This window comes from Bos indicus x Bos taurus, chromosome 5 (genome assembly GCF_003369695.1).
Source record: "Bos indicus x Bos taurus breed Angus x Brahman F1 hybrid chromosome 5, Bos_hybrid_MaternalHap_v2.0, whole genome shotgun sequence".
NCBI classification, from domain to species: domain Eukaryota; kingdom Metazoa; phylum Chordata; class Mammalia; order Artiodactyla; family Bovidae; genus Bos; species Bos indicus x Bos taurus.
Window position 1 is genome coordinate 96,241,931 of NC_040080.1, and position 22,604 is coordinate 96,264,534.

Sequence of the window (22,604 nt, forward strand, 5' to 3'; positions counted from 1 at the left end):
ATTTTGTTTGATTGCTGTTTAATCTATAGAAAGACTCTTCAGTCTAACAATTTTCAAAATCAAACTCCCAACCTACCAATTACATTTTATGTAGGGAGACAGGGAGTACTTTGGACAAGGTAAAATTATAAATGACATTACAAATCTAAATTCCTATTTGGTAAATCATATAAATAACAACTATGTCCTAGCTCTCCAAAACTAAGCCAAATGATTTCACATATTCTTAGCACATAATTGCATTTCAGCAAAATGGCCATTAGATGTGAAATAAACAGCTGTCCACAGCTCTGGCGGCCCTCACACCCCTGTTCACTTAGGTCACTAGACACTCATTCCAAGGGACAGGAGCCTGAACAGGTCAGCTCCGTCGGCCAGCTGAGCCCATGATGACAAGACCAGGAAATGGACATGAGAAGGCCGATTTGTGTAGGGCAGAGGGAAGGTGTTAAGCCCTGAACCTTCCAGCCACCAGGGGGAAGGCCAAGCTGGCCTCACGCCAGCCTGTCACCATTACTAGAAAACCAGGCCAAGTGTGGTCTGCCAATGGCCAGACTGCAGAGCCGTGTTCTTGCCCAGGAGTAACTGAGAGACAGTGGCTCAGACTGTCACAGGTGATGAGACATTAGGAAACCTCCTATCTTACAACAAAGCACCGAGCACAGCAAGCCTGGGCCAGGCTGCCCGGGAGCCTGGGCAAGCTGTCTGAACGCTCCACACCCCAGTTTCCTCATTGGCAGAAAGGGTTATGCATAGGGGACCCCGTGGTCTTGTGAGGATTTCCTGAGTCAGAAGACCTGACACCCTGGCATATGGGGAGTGTTGCATCACCGTTTGCTCCTATTTATAGGAAGGACTGAGACCCACGGCTGGGAGAACCATGCTAGAGCCTTGGTTTGGAAATGTCAGCTTTCCTCATGCTGCTGTTAGGAGTGGAACTGGAGTCCCAACCTCCAGGACCTCAGCACATGAATGTCTCTGGAGATAGGACCCTGAAAGAGGGAATTAAGGTTAACTGAGGTCATTAGAGTGGGTCCCAATCCAATATGACAGGTGTCCTTATTAAAAAAAAGAAAGAAAGGAGATTATAACACAGACAGGCACAGAGGGAAGACCACTGTGAAGACACAGGGAGAGGATGGCCCTCCGCAAGCCCAGGAAAGAGGCTGCAGGATAAATCAACCCTGACAGCACCTTGATCTTGGACTCATAGCTTCCAGAACATTGATTAAATACATTTCTGTCATTTAAGCAGTCCAGTCTGTGGTACTTTGTTATGGCGGCCCTAGCAGCCTAATATATCCACCTCTCACTTCATCTTAAATGAGAATATTACAAGTGATTTTTTTTCATTTTCCTTTCCTTTTTTTTTTTTTTAAACAAAGCTTCATCTGTAGTTTTACCTAGACAGTACTTTGAAAGTTAGTTTCATGCTGTGTTAGATGGAGAAACTATCTTTAGGTTTATATTCCAAAATTTTAATGTGAATTTAAATTCAACTAGGGGGAGAATTTTTTTTTCTTAATGTAACAGAGTCATCTGCAAGAGTTTCTTTGGAATTTCCATTTCTCACATAGAGAGTATCTTTGAAATGTAGACACTGCTTCTCATTTAGATAGTTCCCAATATTTCTTGAAATTGTTCAAAAGAGCTTACTCTAAAGGTTATAAAATGAAGGCTATAAGAAGGAAGAAGCTTTGGGGCATATGCAGGAGTGAAATGTAGTGAAGAGGATTAAGTATTTGTATCAGAAACCCAGGCTTAGTTACAGTTGAATAGACATTGAGAAACACAAACATAATCTGAAGAGAAACCAGAATTTCAACAAACATTTCAGCTGTGAGTTTCCTGGCAGCCACAGCTAAGAATAAAACAAGATGTACTCACAGCATTTACTGTGATGATGGGAGACTACCTACCTCTCAGGTATGGCTTTATTTTCTAAGAATAAATCCTAAAGAGGAAGTTTGTGAAAATTATGACAATTATTTCTATATTTATTTGAGTGAAACCCATGATCTTTATACATATGGCCTTGTTAACCACAACAAGAGAAAAATACACTCTAGAAAGTACCTGATCCAGGTGGTAGCAGGATATATGAGGGAGCAGTGGGGCAGAGCAACGTAAGACAAGGGTCCCACCGAAGCACAGTTCCCACCATCGAACTGGATACACACATCCTTCATTTCTTTTCGGCTCGACGGAAGAGAGAATTGCATATGGGTGGCATTTACCACGTGGCTAACCTGTATCCTATAAAGGGGTAGAAGAGAGCTCTTTGGTGACTCAGATAGCTAGCAGACGTGATTACCTAAGGAGACAGGATATGAACTTCATTTGAACTACAACAGCCCCCAAACCATCAGAACAGCCGCGAGCAGCTACTGATTAATCAGGGCCCACTTACCCAGCATGGGCATTATCTGGGGCTGCATTCCTTTCTCTTTTGTGCATTTTTATGTTTTTATTTACATTTCCCTTAGAAGTGGGGAGAGAAGGAAATGCAACCACTGCCTTTAAAAATGGAGACGGCAATGGCACCCCACTCCAGTACTCTTGCCTGGAAAATCCCATGGGCAGAGGAGCCTGGGGGGCTATAGTCCATGGGGTCGCTAAGAGTCGGACATGACTGAGCGACTTCACTTTCACTTTTCACTTTCGTGCATTGGAGAAGGAAATGGCAACCCACTCCAGTGTTCTTGCCTGGAGAATCCCAGGGATGGGGGAGCCTGGTGGGCTGCTGTCTAGGGGGTCGCACAGAGTCGGACACGACAAGCAACTTAGCAGCAGCAGCAGCAGCCTTTGAAAAGCCCTAATATAATAGGAAGTTCAAAGTGGACTGGGTATCAAAGTTTATCAAGGAATTGCTATTCGTTTTGAGTGTGCTAATGGCACCATCCTTATCTGTTACACATACATACTGAAGTAGTCATGAGTCAAAGGATATGGTGCGATATCCTAGGATATACTCTTAAAAACTCTAGCCTCCATCTTCCCATCACTCTCAAAAATGTGGAGGAGATAAATGAAATAAGATTGGTAAAACGTTGACTTTGGAAGTTGGAGGATATGAAGAGGTTCTCTGTTGTGTACGATTGGAAATTTCCACAGTGAAAGACTTGAAAATCAATCAAGCGCTTGCAGGGAAGGTGTGGTAGAACCCAACCCTGGGCAGAGATGGATTCTGCCATTCAAAGAACAAAGAGTTCAACACTAAAGTCCATGCCAGGAGCCCAGGGGCCTTGGAATAAACCAGCATCAGAGCTCCTGACGATCTCCAGACAGGAATTTAGCTGGGACTGTCCTGGGTGCTCTTGAAATCTGCAGGGCATGCCCTCAACACCCTTTGGAAGTCAAAGCAAAGCCTTCTACAGCATTCCCTCTGCAGCTTCCTCTGTATATCACATCTACAATGAGCCTCTAAAGCACAAGTCATGAAGACGGGGTTGTGTCTGAATAACGCTCAGTATAATTATACCACATGAGAATCTACTATTATTACTTAAAGGCTTTGTACATGATTATCGATGGTAATGCCCACAGCCTTTAAGCAGTAATAACAGATTCATTCTAACAACAAGGCAAATTCAGAAACATTTGAGCCAGTCTGTACTGACACTTCCTCAAATTTACATTCTAAGATTTTATATTCAGAGCAAAGCTCTAGGAAACTCATTGTAAACTGGCTGATCATTAAAATTCAAACTTGTTTATCAATTTTGGAATGAGAGAGGCAGAAATATGGATCATTCCATTACTATTCTTATATTTTTCTCCTTGGAATAATTAGGTATTTTAAAAATGCAGTATTAAGAGAGGTTAGGATTATGGCATGAACTCTGATACAGAATTAACTGGGTATTATGTTTACTGCTCGTGAACTTGGGTTCACTACACAGATGTGGTTACTGAAATGCTACATGCAGAAAGGTCTCTCTTAGTCATTTAATTTAATAACTGCAGTATCTCAAGACACACTCGGAATTGAAATGAGAGCATAAAGAGTCAGAAACAGGGTAATGCTCTAAAAAACGCCTTATTTTCCAGTGAAGCTGACTGCCTTTCAGTGAACACACAGGTGTCTAACTTCACTACACAAAATGAAAGATTTTTGCAGCGAGGTATTTAGCCAGGATAAACGATACAAAAATACCTATGTCGCATAGATACAGCCACTAATGAGTGCTGGATAATTCTGGTAAATAGCAGAACAGAGAAGAGCATCCAAGGAGTAGCTTTCTCCATCAAAATGACAGACATCCCAAATTTACTGCTAGGAGGGGAAGGGGATGACGGTTAGATGCAGCAAATGAATTAAAACAAAGAATTCAGTATATAAATGTGGCAAATTAAAATGCTGTACAAATCTGTTTTAGTAGTTAAGAACCAAAACACCATGCTTCAGTGGATTGTCTTTGACACATTTCCATGGTGAGAACAAACTCACTACTCTACATCATGTAGATGGCAACATCTTTCTACTTTAAATTGGCCAACACCTCTAAACAGTAACAAGCAGAAAACTCAAATGATTTATTATGTTATTGTTACTTTATCTCATTTTGGAGAGTAACATTTACACAAGAGTGTTAGTAAAATACCGAGATTTTCTTCTCTCAAAGTTTCATTGAAAGAATGTGTTAGGGAAAAGAAGTCATCTGTGTTGGGGTGTTTTCTTCTTTTTCACACTAATAGATGTTTCATTTAGTTATTATTTGAGCCTGAAACCATTCCAGTACAGCTGCTGCTGCTGCTAAGTCGCTGCAGTCGTGTCCGACTCTGTGCGACCCCATAGATGGCAGCCCACCAGGCTCCTCTGTGGGATTCTCCAGGCAAGAACACTGGAGCGGGTTGCCATTCCCTTCTCCAATGCATGCATGCATGCTAAGTTGCAATACAGAGAATGCAACAAAAGAATAAAATGGATCAGAAAATTTGTCCTCTCAACTTTCAGTAATACATTGGAAGAGTGGCCCTATTTTCCCATCAAATTCTAAGGTACTCAACTATTTTTCTAAGTGATCATCTTCAAAATGATGTCTGTTCCTCAACTTACTTGATTTTGTTCATGAAAACAAATCAAGATCCCAATACCCAACGTCCTGGAATTATTGTATTTTGAGGTGTTGGGGGTTACATAGCACAGATTCTCTCACAATTAACTTCAATGTGGTGCTTAAATGATTTTACTTCTTGAAATCATGTTATATCAAATATACAGAGTAAGTGGCTCACATTGGCACATGGAAAGAAATTAATCATAAAAAGATTATAATCTCAATGCTATTCCTTTGGTATAAGCTTTAGCTTTTCAGTATGTTACCAAGAATAAATCACTAATATTTCAACTCACACATCCTTATCACAAGTACTGGTTCCTTTCAGGATCATTGTGATGTTCGATGCCTCGGTAAAGTTTGCTCCCGTGACGGTCACATTACTTTTCCCTAAGGTCGATATTTTCTGTGGCTCAATGGACGTAACAGAGAAGACCTATTGGAAAGAAAAGATTAAAACACAAGATCAAAGCTAAGAAATGGCATTGTTCCAAAAAATCTGTTTATGCACTGCCGTTCGAAGAAATCACTGGGAAATTACAACATTTTGCAAACACAAGCCGACAGTGTTTAATGAAATCAATGTATTCAAAGAGGACTGCTGCAGATTCACGTCTCTCAACATGCAACAGCATGAGGTCAAAGCAATTAGTCTTTGTCTCACAAGACAGTTGAAAATACAGTTGAAGGGTCTGATATTCTGTCTGAAGAGTGAGATATCACTAGAGTTCTCAAACATGCTTACTGCCTCACAGCCTCTGGAGGCTCACAACGTAACAAAATGAAGTAAAAGATGAGGCGTCCACTGACTGTAAGTCAACAACAGATGCATCATCAAGTTGGAATAAATGTCATCCAGGATAACTTAAATTCCCAAGAAAGCAGTTCCTATTTTTTGTTTGTTAGTTTCAGTAGGCTATTTGACTCAAGGAGTATACTGCAGGGAAAAAAAAAAAAACCTCAAGAAACCAACCAGTTGAGTCACCTAATATCAAGTAGTTGGATGCCTAAACTCCTGGAGCCACCCATTGTTATTCCACGTTTGTAGATACCATCTCCTCCTTGGAACCCACTACAAGCTTTATCAGGTTTTTTTCTATCAAGAAAGTTTCCCTTGGAATAACCCAGTAACTGGGGCCCCATATCATGTAGATTTATGCACCTTACTTCTCTATTTGCAACATCTAATCAAATTCCCCTTAAAAAAAAAAAAAAAAAAAAAAGCCCTTTATTTGACAGCAAGAATCATTTTCCCTTTCAAAGACAAACCAATCTTGATCTCTTTCATTTTTCTCTACAGATGCCATTGTCTATCTTTTTGCTTATTGAGTAGTTGTTTTGTAGACTATTTCCAGTAAGTCTATGTTTTTCTATAATATGGACCAAACAGAGCAAGATTCTAAGATTCTAGCCCATACAAAGCTCGGCAGATCTTTAGTATGAGTGAATTTTCATACTCACACTCCTAGTGTTAGAAAATGACCCCCAGGTCCACAGATGCTTAATCATGTGGAGTTTGGCTAAGTCATAAATACCGAGTGTATCCACTTAGAGGATCAAGTCTAGGAGGAAGCCACTTAAGACCCTGGGGGAGCTCATGTCCAGCACCTGCCTGCCACCTGCTTCTTCGAGCACCCCAGTATCCACTGCTCCTTCGTGTGTATGATGCTCATCAGGATGGCCTTGCCGCGCTGCCCACCCTGCTGAAAGGATATTTTATCATTCTGCTCCTTGACAAACACAGGTGCTATATGGTGGAACAGTCACCATCGCTCATGATCACCGTGGATTGATTTTCCAGATTGAGGTAAATTCATTGTTAATGTCATCACAGCAATGATGTAATGTGACAGGGAATTGATTTCAGTGGCAGAATTTATTTTAATCACTTAGTAAAGGACTTCAGTCCTGTATTTATAGAATCACAGAGGGCCTGAGAGGGTCACTTTAATTATTCTGTTAGAGTTGACTGCATTTTATGGGGGAAATTATCTGCAAGAGTGGTACTTGGAATGGGGGGATTAGCAAAGACGTGGAAATAAATCCCTCGCAAATGTCAAGTGTGTGTTGTATACCAAAAGGCTTACTCTTTGCTCTGACAGGATGCCAGCTAAGTGAACAGGTATTTGTTAAACACCTACAGGATCCCTGGGATGGCACGAGGTACTGTGGGGGACACAGGACCTCTGGGTGCACTAGATCAGGAAAAAGCAAATTCCTAGATTTGCCTGAGCAAGTTTAAATTCAGTCCACTGCTCGTTCTTGGGCAGCCTATGGAAAAAAAAAAAAGTCAAAAGAAGAAGAATATTCCATGACATGTGTAAACACATGAAATTCAAATTTCAGCATCCATAAATACAGTTTTTTGGGAACACAGCCACACCATCATTTATGCATTGTCTGTCACTGCGTTTGCACTATAATGGCAGAGCTGAGTCTTTGCAACAGAGATCACATGGCTTGCAAAGCCTGAAATATTTACTGTCTGACTTTTTGAAGAAAAAAATCTGGCGGACTCCTGCTCTACTGGGTCCACTGTCTTCTTTGGGAAGCAAGAGGCTTTAGGTAAACCTTCATCTACCTATAAATGTGATGCAGACTTCACATTTATATCCAACTCGGCTCTGATTCTCGGGTTTCTTTGCAGATAGCCCTTCTCACTTCTTCTACTTAGACAGTTGATGTCTGCTCAAGTGAAATTTCAAACACGCCAAGTAAATGCTACTTCTTTGCTTTCAGGAGAGGCTAAAAAGAGAGCCTTCTAACTAGCCTAAAACAGATTTTCTAAAGAGGGTTATAGTTTGCTCCTTAAACAGCTCCACAAACACCATCAGAGGACCTGCCATGTCACCTGATTAACTTTTTATTTCCCCCTGAGTAGAGACAGTCCTGCTACTTTCAAAAGGATTTTGTTTTAAAACCTTATTGTTGACAGAGGTTTCTAAGATGGAATCTAGCCCTGGTCTATTTTGTGAAAGCAGATGCTTCAGATCTGCTTGCAAAGAGGGTCAGATTAGTTGTCCTTTGTCTGCTTGGAGAACCTCTTTTAATAAGTGAGTTAAAGTGCTACCAAGCAGACCTCATTAAATAAACAACACAGATATACAAGAAAAGACAGTGTGCCTATATGGCTGTACTATATGCCTACAATTCTTAGAAATACAACACTTGCTATTTTTACTGATAAATAGTCTTTAAAAATCCAGTACATACAAAAGGCCAAGAATGATCTCGCCACACACTCAGTATTCTAGATCTATTTCTGTATTTGAATCAAGACTTCATTCATAACCTGAAATGAAGTAGCAGGTCCCATAAGCTGACACATACAAGGGGTTAATTTAAAAACATAATCTAGCTTGATGCAAAGAGATTATTCCTTACAGCCCTGTGGAGTGAGATTCCTCCCTCATCCTATGCCCAAGGATTTCCATTTATCAAATCAAAATATCAGTGGCTCTAACCCTTAGAGCCCTGGGTTGCCCAACAATTAACCTCAGAACAGTTTACTTCCTGTCAGTTACATTTTAAAGACTTAAGAGTTATTTTTAAATGGCTGCACAATTTTAAATTATTTAATAAAATATTTGGAACTCTGGCTTTAAATCACTGCCTATTTGATATTTTAAAAAAGCACATTAGAAACTGGTTAATTAGGTGATTACAGAATACCCAGTTATTTAATTTTATTTTTTTAAAAACAAAGTCATTATAAGACACCGGAAATAGCACAACCACTAAGAACTAGTTATCTCTGGAAAGGTCTAAGAGGATTACTCTTGACAGGAAGAGTACCTTTTGTGAAACCTGACATCAACACAATGCAAATTACCATGACATTAATGGAGAAACTACCATTATGATTGAAAAGAATATTAGAAAGAGGTACATTAGGAAGGCTCAATTTATTAAGACCAAATTGTACTCTATTAATCTGTTTCCAAAAAAAAATCTGAATACAGCAAAGCTCTCTGTAGGCCTGGACCTGAATCAACACTCAGGAAAACGTTTCTCAGATTTTCACTCGTGAAATTAGTTCAGACGAGACTGGATAAAAAGTCACATGGATTAAAAAAACCAGCTGGAAATCTGAAACCAAAGGACATTAAAGAGATGAAAGGTAGCACAACTAATTAAAGGAAAGTGTCTTATAGGGCCCTACAGGGGTGAGAATTTGGTTCAGAATTATTTAACATCTTTATTAATGACCAAAAAGGATGGAAGTAATATATTAATGAAATGTATAAATTGAGAAGAGTGGTAATCAGCAGTGGAGATGGTAAAGTGTAAAAAGAGGTGAGGTATAGAGGGAGAACACCAAAATACAGTCCCACCAGAGAAAAATGAGAGCGTTAATTGGAACAAAAACATCGTGTCCATCTGATGCTCAGCCCCCAGCTGAATGCTTCTTCATGGCCCACCCATCCATGAAGGGACTGGTCCTAGGGAGCTTGAGATGCAACTGCCATTTGGTCGTAGCAATTATCAAGAGTTAGAATTCCAACTGAGATGGAGCAGGAGACTTCCGAGCAGGTGACAGACCAAAGCCTTGTGCAGAGAGATCAAGGCTTGCTGCTCTGACCTGAGGGGGACTTGAAGGGGAGGCTGCCGAGGCCAGTCCATCAGGTAGCTACTCTCGGTCACGGAACCTTCTGAATGTGGTTCCTCAGACCTGGCTGAGGCACCCAGGACTCTGTGACCAGGGTGGGCAACACCTCCATTCCATTAGAGACCCCTGCTTGCAGATTTAACCCCACCAATCAAAACTCATCCCTCTATTGAGCTTCAACTTCAATATGAGATGCTTGATGCTTCCCTCTCCTGAGGGCCTCGGTTTCCCATCGCAAGCCTTCTCTGCTCTTCCCATCTTGGGGAAGACGCCAGGCTTGCCTGGGTCCAACTCCTTTTCTTCGACTATGCTCCAGCCTATCACCCCATCCCAAGCCTTCAACACTAACGCACACTCCTGACAGCTTGCCCAGGCCACCCAAGAGAAGTCCCTTCCAGACTGACTCTTCTCATTGATACTACATTGAGGTCATGCAGTATATGTGGTTTCGTTGCTAAGTCCTGTGCAACACTTGCGACCCCATGGACTGTAGTCCGCCAGGCTCCTCTGTCCATGGGATTCCTAGGCAAAAATACTGGAGTGGGTTGCCATTTCCTTCTCCAGGGGATCTTCCCAACCCAGGGATTGAACCTGGGTCTCCTGCATTGCAGGTGGACTCCTGTACTGCAGGCAGATTCTTTACCAACTGAGCTACAAGGGAAGCCCCATGCAGTGTATACTAGTGGTCAAAGCTGTGGCCTAGACTGCCTGGGTTCAAACCTCGTGTGTATCACTCACCACCCACTGACCCTGTGCAAGCCAACATTTGTCTATCAGGTGGAGAAAACAGGCCCATCGTAAAGCTCCAATAAAGAGGCACTTTGAGCTCAGGATATAACCCCAGGCTTCACAAATATGGGCCACCCCTAGTCAATTTTGCACATTCTGGCATTCCTGCTTATAGCTTTTTCTGTCGTACACACTAAGAAGCTTCATAACAATGCATCCCCAACTATTATAAGTTCTTAACATAAACTCCACGAGGGCACATATTTTGCCTCTCTGCCCAGCACACAGTAGGTGTTCAATAAACACGTTTCAAATGAATGAATACAAGAGTGAACCCCACAGCATGCAGCTCAGTGCTAGGCCCACAGAAGCTACTCAACAAGGCACATGTTAAACTTGACTTTGCTTTTTAAGGCAGGGACCCTGAATGAGGTGATTTGGGTTGACCGTGAGGAATTAAAATGCACATCACACGTGATGGAGGAAGAGAAGAAAACTCACAAGAAAGAGAAGGAATGTGAATCTCCCGAGAGCAGGAAGACGTGGCTTTGTACCGTGCGTTTCTACCCGGCAGTGATAAGTATAACAAATATTAGAACAACCTCATATCACAGACCTTCACAACCTTTCCTTGAGAACAGGAAAGACAGAGCAGTCACCTCTTCTCTTGGCAGGTGGAGGCCCCAGATATAAGATTATTAAGAAAAGGAAGGAAAAGAGGTTAGGGCAGGGTGACAAGGCCAACTGTTTCTGACAGAGACTGGCCCTGACCGTTGAAAATACTTTCCATCCAAAGGGCAAATATATTGACAGATTTTTAAGTTATTTGCCCTATTCCGGTGATGCGGCCCCTAATGAAGCCCCCTAGGGTTCTTTCTGGTTTGACATCAGTAAGTCCATTCCTGGTTCCCATGGGGGAGCTGCCATGACAGTACATGTTTTTAAGCTGTGGTCAAGGGATGGCTCACAGGGTCATGGAACAGTATGAAGACAACAAAGCCAAATAGGAGTCAGCCAGGAGCCCTCTCTTGTAAGTTCCACATGCTCGCACGCACGCCAAGTCGCCTCAGTCATGTCCGACTGTCTGAGGCGCTATGGACTGTATGGCCTGCCAGGCTCCTCTGTCCATGGGATTCTCCAGGCAAGATTACTGGAGTAGTTTGCCATTTCCTTCTCAGATGAGTTCATTCATGCATTAAAATAAAAAAGTCTTGAAGAACATTCTACTGCTACTGAAAAACAAGATGTAAGGCTCTATAGATGCAGGCTCCAGGGTCATTTCAACCTTGTCCTGTCCCATAACTTCCTGCATCCTTCTGCTCCAGCCAAACTAAATCACTTGGGGTCTCCCATAAGGGGTGCACTGGAATTTTCTGTGACGCACTAGGCTTTTGCAATGCCCGCGCTCTATGCTTAGAAGACCCACCCCGTCTCCAAGTGTCTCTTCCCTTAACTATCGGCTCCATGCCATCTTGCATCAATCCATCCATCCATCAATCAAAGACTTAACCAACCACACTGATGAAGTGTTTTTAACTGCCAGGCCCTGGGCTTAAATAATCAGGAATGACTAAGACAAGGCCCCGGGCACAGAGAGGCTCTCAGGGTTTGTGTACTTCCTGGTACCTTTCCTAGGTTACTATTTTCTATCCTTTATTCTTATTTCTGTGCTTATGTACACATAAGATTCTTAAGACTGACGACAAGAGATGTTCCTGATTCATGTGTATCCTCCTCATGGTATCCATGGAGCTCTGTGTATTGGTATATATTCAGGCACAATCAACACCTGTAGGGATCTTCAATCCAAGCTCAGCATTAGGACACCCAAGACTGTGTACCATGCATTCATATCTCATGTCCCCATGCCTGGCACGTAGGAAGCACTCAGTATGTATGTGACGTGGAAGATGCACTGAAAGAAAGCCTTTGATGGCTTCTCTGCTAGGAAGAGTGTTCCATGCTTCATTCAAAGCCAACCTGAAGGCCAAACTGGAAGTCTGGATTTACACATTCCACATGATAAGGAAAAGACAGCAGTGTATCACAGAGCAGGAGAAATCCATCCGGTGACAATACTCCATTCCCAGTGGTTCATTCTGAACTGAGTCATTCATTCATTTCTGGTCATGCCATGCAGCTTGCCAGATCTGAACTCTCCAGTTGGGGGTTGAACCCATACCCCTTGCAGTGCAAGCACGGAGTCCTAAACCCTGGGCAGCCAGGGAATCCCCATGTATTTAAAGAAAACATTTCAGCATCAAAAAGATGTCTTTCGCCAAAGGTCATGCACGGAGAAGCCCTGAAGACAGGTCTGGGCTTTTGTTTATTTCCAGCTTTCTCCTATTTCCTTGGTGACCCCAGTTCTTTCAACCACATATGTCAAAAGGGTCAAGAAGACATAATACAGGAAACCAGGATGCAGTGACTGTATTTTTTTCTTTAAAATAAAAATGTAAAAAGTCACTGCCTGAACCATGACTTAGCAATAGAAAGGGACACATTATTGATGCATAAAAGAATGCGGATGAATTGCCAGAGAATCATGTTGGGTTAAAAAGACCAATTCACAAAGGGTACCTCTGGATGATTCCATTTATATAAAATCTTTGAAATAATAAAATTACAGAATGAAGAACACATTAGTGGTAGCCAGAGGTCAGAAATAGACAAGTGGGAGGGGAGGAAGAAGCGGGTATGACCACAGACAGGCAATATGGGGGAGACTTGAGGTGAGAGAGTTGATCTGTATCTTGACTGTATCTTTGACAGATGTCATTGTCAAATCCTAGTTGTGATATTGTGCTATTGTTTGTCAAGATGTTACTACTGGGAGAAACTGGGTATAGGTTTTATGAGGTCTCTCTGTATTATTTTCCCACAACTCCATGCAAATCTACATTATCTCAGAATAAAATGTTTGCTTTCAAAACGATCACAAAAACAGAAGAACAAAATCTCAGAAGCCACACTTTCTGATTTCAAAACTTATTACAAAACAGTATTTTATGGGTATACAGACAGACCTATAGACCAACAGAATAGGATATACAGCCCAGAAGTAAACCCTTGCATATACAGTCACATGATTTTTTGGTAAGGGTGCAAAGCACATTTAATGGGGGAAAGGACAGTTTTTTCAACAAGTTGTCTTGGGAAACTCAATATCCACAGAAAAGAATGAAGTTGGACACATACTTTATACCATATATGCAAATTAACTCAAAATGGATCAAATAACCTAATTGTAAGAATGAAAACTATAACACACTTAGAATAGGAGTTTTATGACATTGGATTTGCCAATGATATCTTGGATGTGACACCCAAAGCACAGACAACAATATTTAAAAAAATAAATTAGACTTGGACAAAATTTTAAACCTCTGTGCCTCCAAGGATATAATCAACAGAGTGCAATGGCCATCCATGGATAGGAGAAAATATCTGCAAATCTTATATCTGATACATGGCTGATATCTAAAGTATATATACAATTCAACCACAACAAAAAAACAAGCAATCTGACTATAAAATGGACAGAACAGTTGAATAGACATTTCTCCAAAGAAGCACACAAATGGCCCACAAGCACACAAAAAGAGGTTCAATGTCACTAAACAGTAGGCAAATGCAAATCAAAATCACAGTGAAATACCACCTTATACCAAATTAAGATGGTTACTGTTAAAACAAAAAGTGTTGGCAAGAATGTGGAGAACTTGCAACACCGAAATGCTGTTGGTGGGAATGTAAAAAGGCTGAGAGGTAAGGAAACAGAACAGAGTTCCTAAAGAAATTAAAGACAGGATTACCATAGGATCCAGCAATTCCACTGCTGAGTACATACCCCAGAGAACTGAAACAGGGTCTTGAAGAGGAATTTGTACACATCCATTTATAGAAGTATTAGTTACAATAGCCAAAAGATGTCTGCAACCCAAGACATCAATGGAATGATAGAAGTGTCCATCAATGGGTGACTGAATAAACAAAACATAATATATACAAACAATGCAACATTATTCAGCCTGAAAGGAAATCCTAACACATGTTATAGGACAGATGAACCTTGAGAACATTATGTTAAGTGAAATGAGCCCAAAAGGATAAAGCCCGTTTGATTCCACTTAATCTGAAGTACCTAGAGTAGTCAAATTCACAGAGAACTGAAAGTAGAACAGTAGCTTCCAGGGGCCAAGGGGAAGGGAAAAGGAGGCGTTACTGTTTAATGGGTATAAGGTTTCAGTTTTGCAAGTTGAAACATGTTCTGGGGATAGATGGTGGTGATGACTAACAGCAATGTGAATGTACTTAACTACTCAACTGTACACTGCAAAGTGGTACATTTTGTATTATATGTATTTGACCAATTAAAAAAAAAAACAACTGAAACAAGAGCAAAAGAGAAGTTTAATTTTTTAAAAAGCCGCTGCCTTTTTGATTTAAACACCTGTCACTACGCCCTAGTTTCATCAACCAATGAGAAGAGTGATGTGGCTCATCATTTAATAAAACCTCAAAGGCTTAAAAAGTCTGAAGATATTGGCACACCAAGCTTTTCTAATGCCTTTAATTAACTTCATAATCCATTTTGATTCCCATTCCCTCTGCTTGGTACTGAATTCACCTACACTTACTCTCAACTGTTTGGTGGTGATTAAAAATGTGCTACTTATTTATATTGGCACTTGACCTTAAGTAGCAGCAAATGGATATGTCAAAGCCACAGATTAGTCAAGAAATAGAAAACTGAGCCTTTGAGAACAAAACATGCTACTGTGTTTGATTTGTCTGCTCCCACTAGACCCAAGGTTAATGAGAAGAAGAACTTGTCCTTTTTGGCTTTTCACTGCATAGTAGATGATCAATTAACGTCCCTTGACTGAATGGCGCCAGCACTTGGGTGCTTAGTGCATCAATTACGTTCTGCCCAGAAATGTTTCCTGGGTTACATTCTCTATTTTCAAACACGTCTGTCAGTTGAGCTTGGTGATTTACTATGAAGAAAATAAGAGGAATTTCCGAAGAAATTTCCATGAAAACTATATTTTCATGAACGACAGTTTTGAGACACGAAGAGAAATGTATATTTATTACATAGAAACAACTCTTTGTTTTGACACTATTAACTACTGGTTAGATTGTCTCTACAAAGAAAAGCAGTTCAAAGAGATTCATTTGTACAGTTTGCATAGACACGCCCAGCCCTCCTATACCCCTCAGAAATGCAATCATAAACGTGGTTAAAATCTGAAATCCCCTCAGTAATATGTGCTCTAGACGTCCCTCTAACTCTTCCTGAGATCACAACGTCAGGTTCAAAATTTGACTTCTACCAGAACATCATTTTTCACAATTACAGATTTTTAATTTCTTTTATGTGAGTGTGCAGCCTCTGATGTATTGAGCCAATTAAATGAAGCTTGGTTAAAAACCAAAGGTAAAACAGGGAATTTGGGTAGAAAGCAAAATAGGGAATTTTTAAAAGGAACCCAAAGTATCAGATGTTACTGTCATTTAAAGGGGGATTTTCCCAGCATCAATACAAAAACAGGGTCTGACCTGCAAGCCCCAAGTGGTTCTGTTACTCATATTCTCCTTGAATCTTCCTTCTCCTGCTGTTTTGGGTGGTGTCCATTTTTGAAAAGCCACTGGACAGAGGTCCTGAAACGAAGAACATTCCTTCAACATTGCAATGGGTGGAAATTCAGAGTTTGAAATAAACACAAAATACAGGCTAGGGCTGGGTGGTCACAAACATTTATTTTTGGTGAAACTCTGTACTACCAAAAAAACGTCACTTTACCTGGTTCCTCTTGTAATCCAAAGGGTCACAAGCTGTGAAGGGGTGGATGCATTTTCTCTCACTTTTACACCAGGCACAGCCAGTTCGGATACATCCTGGACATCTGGCAACACAGAAAACCAAAGTAATTCCTGCATTTTTAGGAAAACACACATCCTAGAATTTCCCTCTGTGATGCTGTGTGTGAGCATTAAAAACAAGAAAAAAAAAAAGTCCCTAGACAGACTGTGATGAACCCAGGGAAGACAGGACCGTTCTTTCAGGCTAGGGACAGACTACTGACTTTGTGCCCTGGTCTGGGCAGCCCTCGGGGCTGACGGACCATCATGACGCTTGCTAGGGGGTTGCCACGGAAACCTGAAGCTGGGGTCACCTGCTGCGTTGGAAGATGACAAGAAACCACTGAATCTGTTTCTGCATCCGGTTCTGCTATTCATCTACCTTCAGGTAAGCTTCCCTCTGGACACTGATCTCCTCACTCCTCATAAGCCCACCCTCACTGGGGCAGGAACACCGTCCAGTGCCTGGACGATGGGAAACTAAAAGTGTTACCTTGGCAAGCAGAGAAAACAGGATGCCACTGTGTGCTTTTTAATCAAATTAAGGAAGAACTGTGTCTACTAATCAAACAACCATGCACGGATAACAGTGGAAGACTGGAAAAGCACTTTATAGGATAATCAGTGTTAAAGCAAGAACGATAAAAATGGAAATTGAAGTGGGTCTGGAAGTGTAGCTAAGGGAAGCAAGAGAGAGCTTTGGCCTCTGGGACAAGGAGAGGACCAGATCAGGGAGAGGGGACACATTCGCATTTCAGATATGCTTCCAGAGATGCCAAGGCACCCTGAGGCTCTGACCTACACAAACTGCAGTTTTGGTGGGAAAAAGCAAGCAAGCACAGGCTTGCCTAAGTGTTTACCAGGCCACCGAAGCACACTCGAAGCAGGTCTGCGCCTTGCACTCCGCTTGCTAACCGTCAGGTGTGATGACCTTACTAAGTGCTTTCCAAAAGGAAGTAGGTACCCAGGGAAAGGGCAGGAAAGGGCGGGCACTCACTCTCTGGGGAGCTGTAGGTCTGAGATCTGGTTCTTAATTACCTCCTTGTGCACCCGAGGCAAGTCACTTCTTTTCGCCAGGCTTTACAACTGGAGGTGGGGAGCTGTATTATGTTTAAACTCTCCTTGAGCTATACAATTCTATTTAACTCTTCCCCTTTTTCTTACCCACCCCCCTCATTTTCATGGACTTTTGAGGCTTTCTGTAACAAGTTTAGCTTTCCCCTCCTTGAATTCAATCTGTTTGTTAGAAATCACTGAACTCAACCCCTCTTTCAGAATGCCAAGGTGGTAAAGGTAAAATCTGGCAGCTCCTGTCCATATAGCTGTAGGGTGGCCTCCCTACTCAGCTTCGAGTTTGATGCCTTTTCCCTGAAGAAACAATGGTTCCCAGGCCAGACCCAAAGAAACCTACATTTGGTACTCATCCAGTTGGTCAAGCAAACCATTGAAAGAACTACGAAATCACTAATAAAACAGTTTCCTATCATTTCCATGGAAACGTCCATCCCATTTTCCAGTTGGAAAACCAGGAATCTGGGAAACATCTTTTCTCTGCCTTCACTCTGCTTTAGAAGCAAGGAGGGAAGTGTGGTCCTAATTCAGGGGGGTATGCAGCTCAACAGGGCCAAACACAGTACAGAAGTGTGGGTCATGATGAACATGCTCTTTTTTAAAAAAATATTTATCTATTTCTTTATGGCTGTGCTGGATCTTCATTGCTGTGCACAGGAGCTTTCTCTAGTTAGGGTGGCTTCTCTCATTGCACAGCACAGGCTCACTGGTTGTGGTGCATAGGCTCAGTTCCTCCAAGGTGTGTGGAATCTTCCTGGATCAGGGATCGAACCTGTGTCCCCTGCATTGGCACTTGATTGGCACTGGACCACCAGGGAAGTCCTAGCTTGTGCTTTTGATGAGAGAGACGTCCACCTTCTCTTGTCTTTAACTGTGACTTCCTTTTACCTCACGCTCCACTCTCTTCCTTGACTCAAATTCCCAAAGTCATTCTGATCCGCAGATAACCTAGCTGCACCCTTTTGCCCATTACTTCAAGGCCACCTCTGGGTCAGAAGAAGATGTATTTCCCTGTGGGTAAAATACACCCGGGCACAGTCCTTTGCCTCTTGGCTGCACTACCTCACTTAGTGGGGCTTGAACAAGCCAGCTGATTAGCTCAGGGGCCCTCCTATCTCCCATTAGGCCACGCTCCAAAAGGCGCCTTGGAAAGTCTCCTCCACAAAAGAGTTCTTTAGGAAATGGGAGAGTAAAGCAAATAAATAAATTAAAATTAATGAGAGAATATTTACATTTCAAATAAAATCTTACTCTCTTAATGATGAGCAGTTGGTAAAGTTGAATCTCTTTGACACACGCCAGGAACCGAATGAGAACGTCATGTTGACAACTAAAACATCTGGAGCAAAGAGGGAAAAGCAGTCAGTGACGGCGAAGCCCTGCTATCATGGAGCAAAGCCGGAAATACAGAAAATAAATATTTTTTGCCTCCTCCACATAGAGGGTGGAGTGTGCCAGCTGTTCGCTAACATTTCCATCAGTATGTGGCCTCTTCCCCGGGGCCATTCCCGTCAGGCAGCCGAAGCGCACAGCACAAGCCTCCAAACAGACCCCAGCCCACCTCGTTCCAGGCCTCCCATGGATAATCACTAGGAAAAAGCCATTTCACAGCCCATTTGCAGCTCATCTTCTCCCCAGAATCACTATCTCAGCTTGTAATTGGCCACAGCATAAGAATAAAACAAGTCACTGAGCAAGAACTGTCTAGAACATGATAACCAGAATGTTAGAGAAGAAAGAAACCCTGCACCTTCAGAAGAACCCACACTACAAATGTTTACACGACACTCCGAAGTGTGGCTCCTGTAGGCTGGGAGCCATGATCTTCTTGGAGTCAACTGTTGCCAAATCTACAATGAAGGATTTCTTATTTGCTTTTGAAAACCTACCCATCAGTTAGAAAACCCCCAAAGAATAAAGGAATATGATAAACAGTGGGCTAAATCACACGAGAGAAACAGCCTACTTCCTGTATCACTGTAACTTACATCCTCTATCCAAGATGATCCCTAAATCTGGTTGTGTATCAGAATCACTTGAGAAATGGATGAAAATACAGATTCCAGAGCTACATTCCTAGATACTCTGACTTGGCAGGCCTGGGGTGTGTTGGGAACCTGGGTTTGTAATCCTCCCCACGTACTGTACTGATGGTGTGTTGCCAGGTTTGGGGGCGGCAGCCTAGAGGGGTGCCTTTCAAATCCCTTTGTGTCCAGGCACCAGGGCTCCTCTGTGACATTTTCATTGTCACCCATTTTGGTATTAGTATCTTCTTCCTTTTATGAATTAATGGGGAGAGCAGATGATACTTTAAAAATGAAAAGTCTTTCCTTGACAAATTAATAAGTTGGCCTAACTTTGTTGGTACCTCTAGTTTTCCTACTGACATATGATCAGCGCTTGATTCCAAAAGTCTGAAAACGCTTACTTTAAGAGGCTTCTCTACAACAGGAATATTCATTCTGAAAGCCAGGATGCCACATAAAATTCTGCTCACATAAAGTGGGTCTCTGTGCAAATGATAATGCTCTGTTCCAAAGACAAGGAGGTTTGGAGGGCTGGCATGACCTCTCAGCAAGAGCATTTGAACAGACACTTGATAACTATTAACAGAATGAATGTATGGACAGTAAGCACTGAGGGACTCCCAGGGAAACATACATGTCATCGGAATCTACAAGTGTCCAGTGATAGAGACTAGCAAGAGTTGTGCTTTCCTGGGTATCAACTGTGCACAAAACACTCCTGGGAAACCTCACAAGGAAACGAGTATATATGGTCTCAGCTCTGAAAGCATTCAGTTATTCTAGAAGAGACAAAAAAAATTTAGGTGAAACAGCACCATGACAGGATAGCCAAGGAAATACCTTATGAGTGGTTCAAGTTCCATGCATCACCTGGGTACCAAGACTGGGGTGCATGTGGGGGTGCCCAGAGGGAACTGGCATGATTTGGATGATTGGAGCAGAATCCATCAAGGCTGTTAGGGAAGAGATGACTTCAAAGCAGAAGGGAGACAGAATTTGGTCAAAGGGATGAAGCTACTACAGACTACAGACAAAGGTTGGGTAATGGCCACTGTCTAGCTGGATGCAGGAGGTAGGAAGTGTGTCTGTTTGCCCGCTCAGAATATATAAAGCATCCAGAGAAAAGGGCAGACGAACGGTTGGGTGAAACTGACAGAGGCTTTAAAAACAATTGACTACATTATAAATCAACTGCATTTCAATTTAAAACAAAGATTAAAAAATTTTAAGAATGCAATCAATTAGCTTTTCGCAGTGATCTCAAATACTTCCGAAGCTTATGTTCCAGGTGAGCAAGACCTGCATTTTAATAACCATGCGCTTGAATCCACGTCTTTCTCACCCAAAGGAACTCATGAATCCTCAGTTCATACACTGTAACTCCTAGCCATCTCTTTTTAAAAATTAATTTTTATTGGAGCATAGTTGCTTTACAATATTATGTTTCTACCGCACAGCAAAATGAACCAGTCAAACATATACACACATCCCCTCTCTTCTGGATTTCCTTCCCCTTCAGGTCGCCAGAGTGCATTAAGCAGAGTTCCTTCTGCTATACAGTATGTTCTCATTAGTTATCTATTTTATACACAGTATCAATAGTATATATGTATCAATCCCAAACTCCCAATTCATCCCACCCCTGACCAACCTTTGAATCCATCCCCTTCTCTTCATCCTTATCTGGCTCCGGCTACTTCCACTCTCAGTCCCCTCAACCTGAATCACTGCAACAGCTTCCCTTCTGTCAGGCCTTTCGGAATGCAGCCCTTCCCTCCTCCAGCCCTGTTCTCCACCTGTGGCCATTCATTCAACAAAAATGTCTTGATCATCAATGGCTACTTTGTGCCAGACACTTTGTACCTTCTTTGGCATCCATTTTCTGTCGCTCCACTCTCTACCCCATTTGACTTGACCACATAGAACCTTTTTTTGGCTCCTCAAACAAAGCTTTTTCCTTCCTTTGGTCGGTCACACTAGTTGGGCTCTGCCTGGAATACTCTTCCCCTTTTTCTTTGTCCAGCTCAACCCTACTCATCCTCCAAGAAGCTTTCCTCGCCCTCTTGCTGCTCCCCCAAGTCTAGTTAGGTGTCCTCTTCACGTACATCTCACAGCGTGCTGTGTTCCCTGCACGCTGCACACGGCACTGTCCGGTGCTGGTCACTTGCTGCTGTCCCAAGAGGCTGTGAATACTGTGAGCAAAGAACAGGTCAGGCTCTTTTGGTCATGGTGTCCCTACCACCTAGCACAGTGTCTGGCACACAGATGCTCAATAAATATTTCTTGTTTGAATGAACGAATGCAGTGAACCTAAGATGATAAAATATTGGCCATTTCCTTTCCTCACCTCACCAAGGGCATTCCCAGCTTTTCAGATCCCTGAACTATCTGAACCATCTAGGAAGGGTCAAGTTCAATGGTCTCTGGCTTGCCACTCACCTAAGCAACTTGAGGGGGGATTTGCCAGTCTCCATCCTTCTCCAGCCACAGGTAACAGTAGGGGCCTGCGGCCACAGGAAGAGTGGAGCAAAGGTGAGGGGGACCGAGGGAGGGTGCAAGGAGTGGGGGAGAGGGAGTCTCCAGAGTAAGGCTGTTCAAGTTTAACCTGTTTCCCTGGGCACTCTGGGCTCAGGAGGTTCTCTTGCCTTCTTCGTTTTCTAAGAATGATAATAAGAACCAGTGGAGTGCACGGACCTTTGTAAGCTGTCCTGGTTGGGATGATGCAGGCGCAGGTCTCATTGTGCGCACTTTTACCCTTGCAGAGCATCCTGCCTGTGTCCACGTTCTTCACCACGCACTCGGAGTGCCTCGGAGAGAAGCTTCCCACCACCGTCACTGTCGTCTGTGGGGAAGAAAATACAGGAACCAAATCATGTGGCGTTCTTCCATCGTCTCTATCCACCCTAGAGCCTTAAAGGAACTGACCTTCTGACTTGCCACAAGAGAGTTTCTTGGATTGCTGATGGAAAGAAAGAGGTGTTTTATTGGCTGTTTAGTTTTCTCTGTTGTGAATCGCATGTTCATATTCTTAGACCATTTATCTGCTTTGTATGTATCTTTTCTTATCAATTCTTAAGAGCTCTCTGTATAGTATAGATATTAAACCTTATCTGTCATATTTCTGACACATTTTCTCCTAATGTACTGTTTGTCTTGCAGCTTATGTGTGTTTTACCCTATACAGTATGTTTTTATGATCAAATACAAAGTTAATTGTCTTGGTTATAAAGTTCTTCACAA

At 42.2% G+C, this 22,604-nt stretch overlaps 1 protein-coding gene across 3 annotated transcripts in view; it reads right to left on the bottom strand.

Moving 5' to 3' along the window:
- The window catches only part of PLXNC1 (plexin C1), a 153,280-nt gene that overhangs the window by 60,430 nt on the left and 70,246 nt on the right, over positions 1 to 22,604 (bottom strand). For all 3 annotated transcript variants that reach the window (XM_027543151.1, XM_027543152.1, XM_027543150.1), the window contains 6 exons: positions 22,059 to 22,206; positions 18,589 to 18,676; positions 16,208 to 16,310; positions 15,964 to 16,065; positions 5,357 to 5,496; positions 2,077 to 2,256 (listed from right to left, as the gene is read on the bottom strand). In XM_027543151.1, the coding sequence (XP_027398952.1) occupies positions 2,077 to 2,256; positions 5,357 to 5,496; positions 15,964 to 16,065; positions 16,208 to 16,310; positions 18,589 to 18,676; positions 22,059 to 22,206 (761 nt within the window). The remainder of the gene's footprint in view (positions 1 to 2,076; positions 2,257 to 5,356; positions 5,497 to 15,963; positions 16,066 to 16,207; positions 16,311 to 18,588; positions 18,677 to 22,058; positions 22,207 to 22,604) is intronic.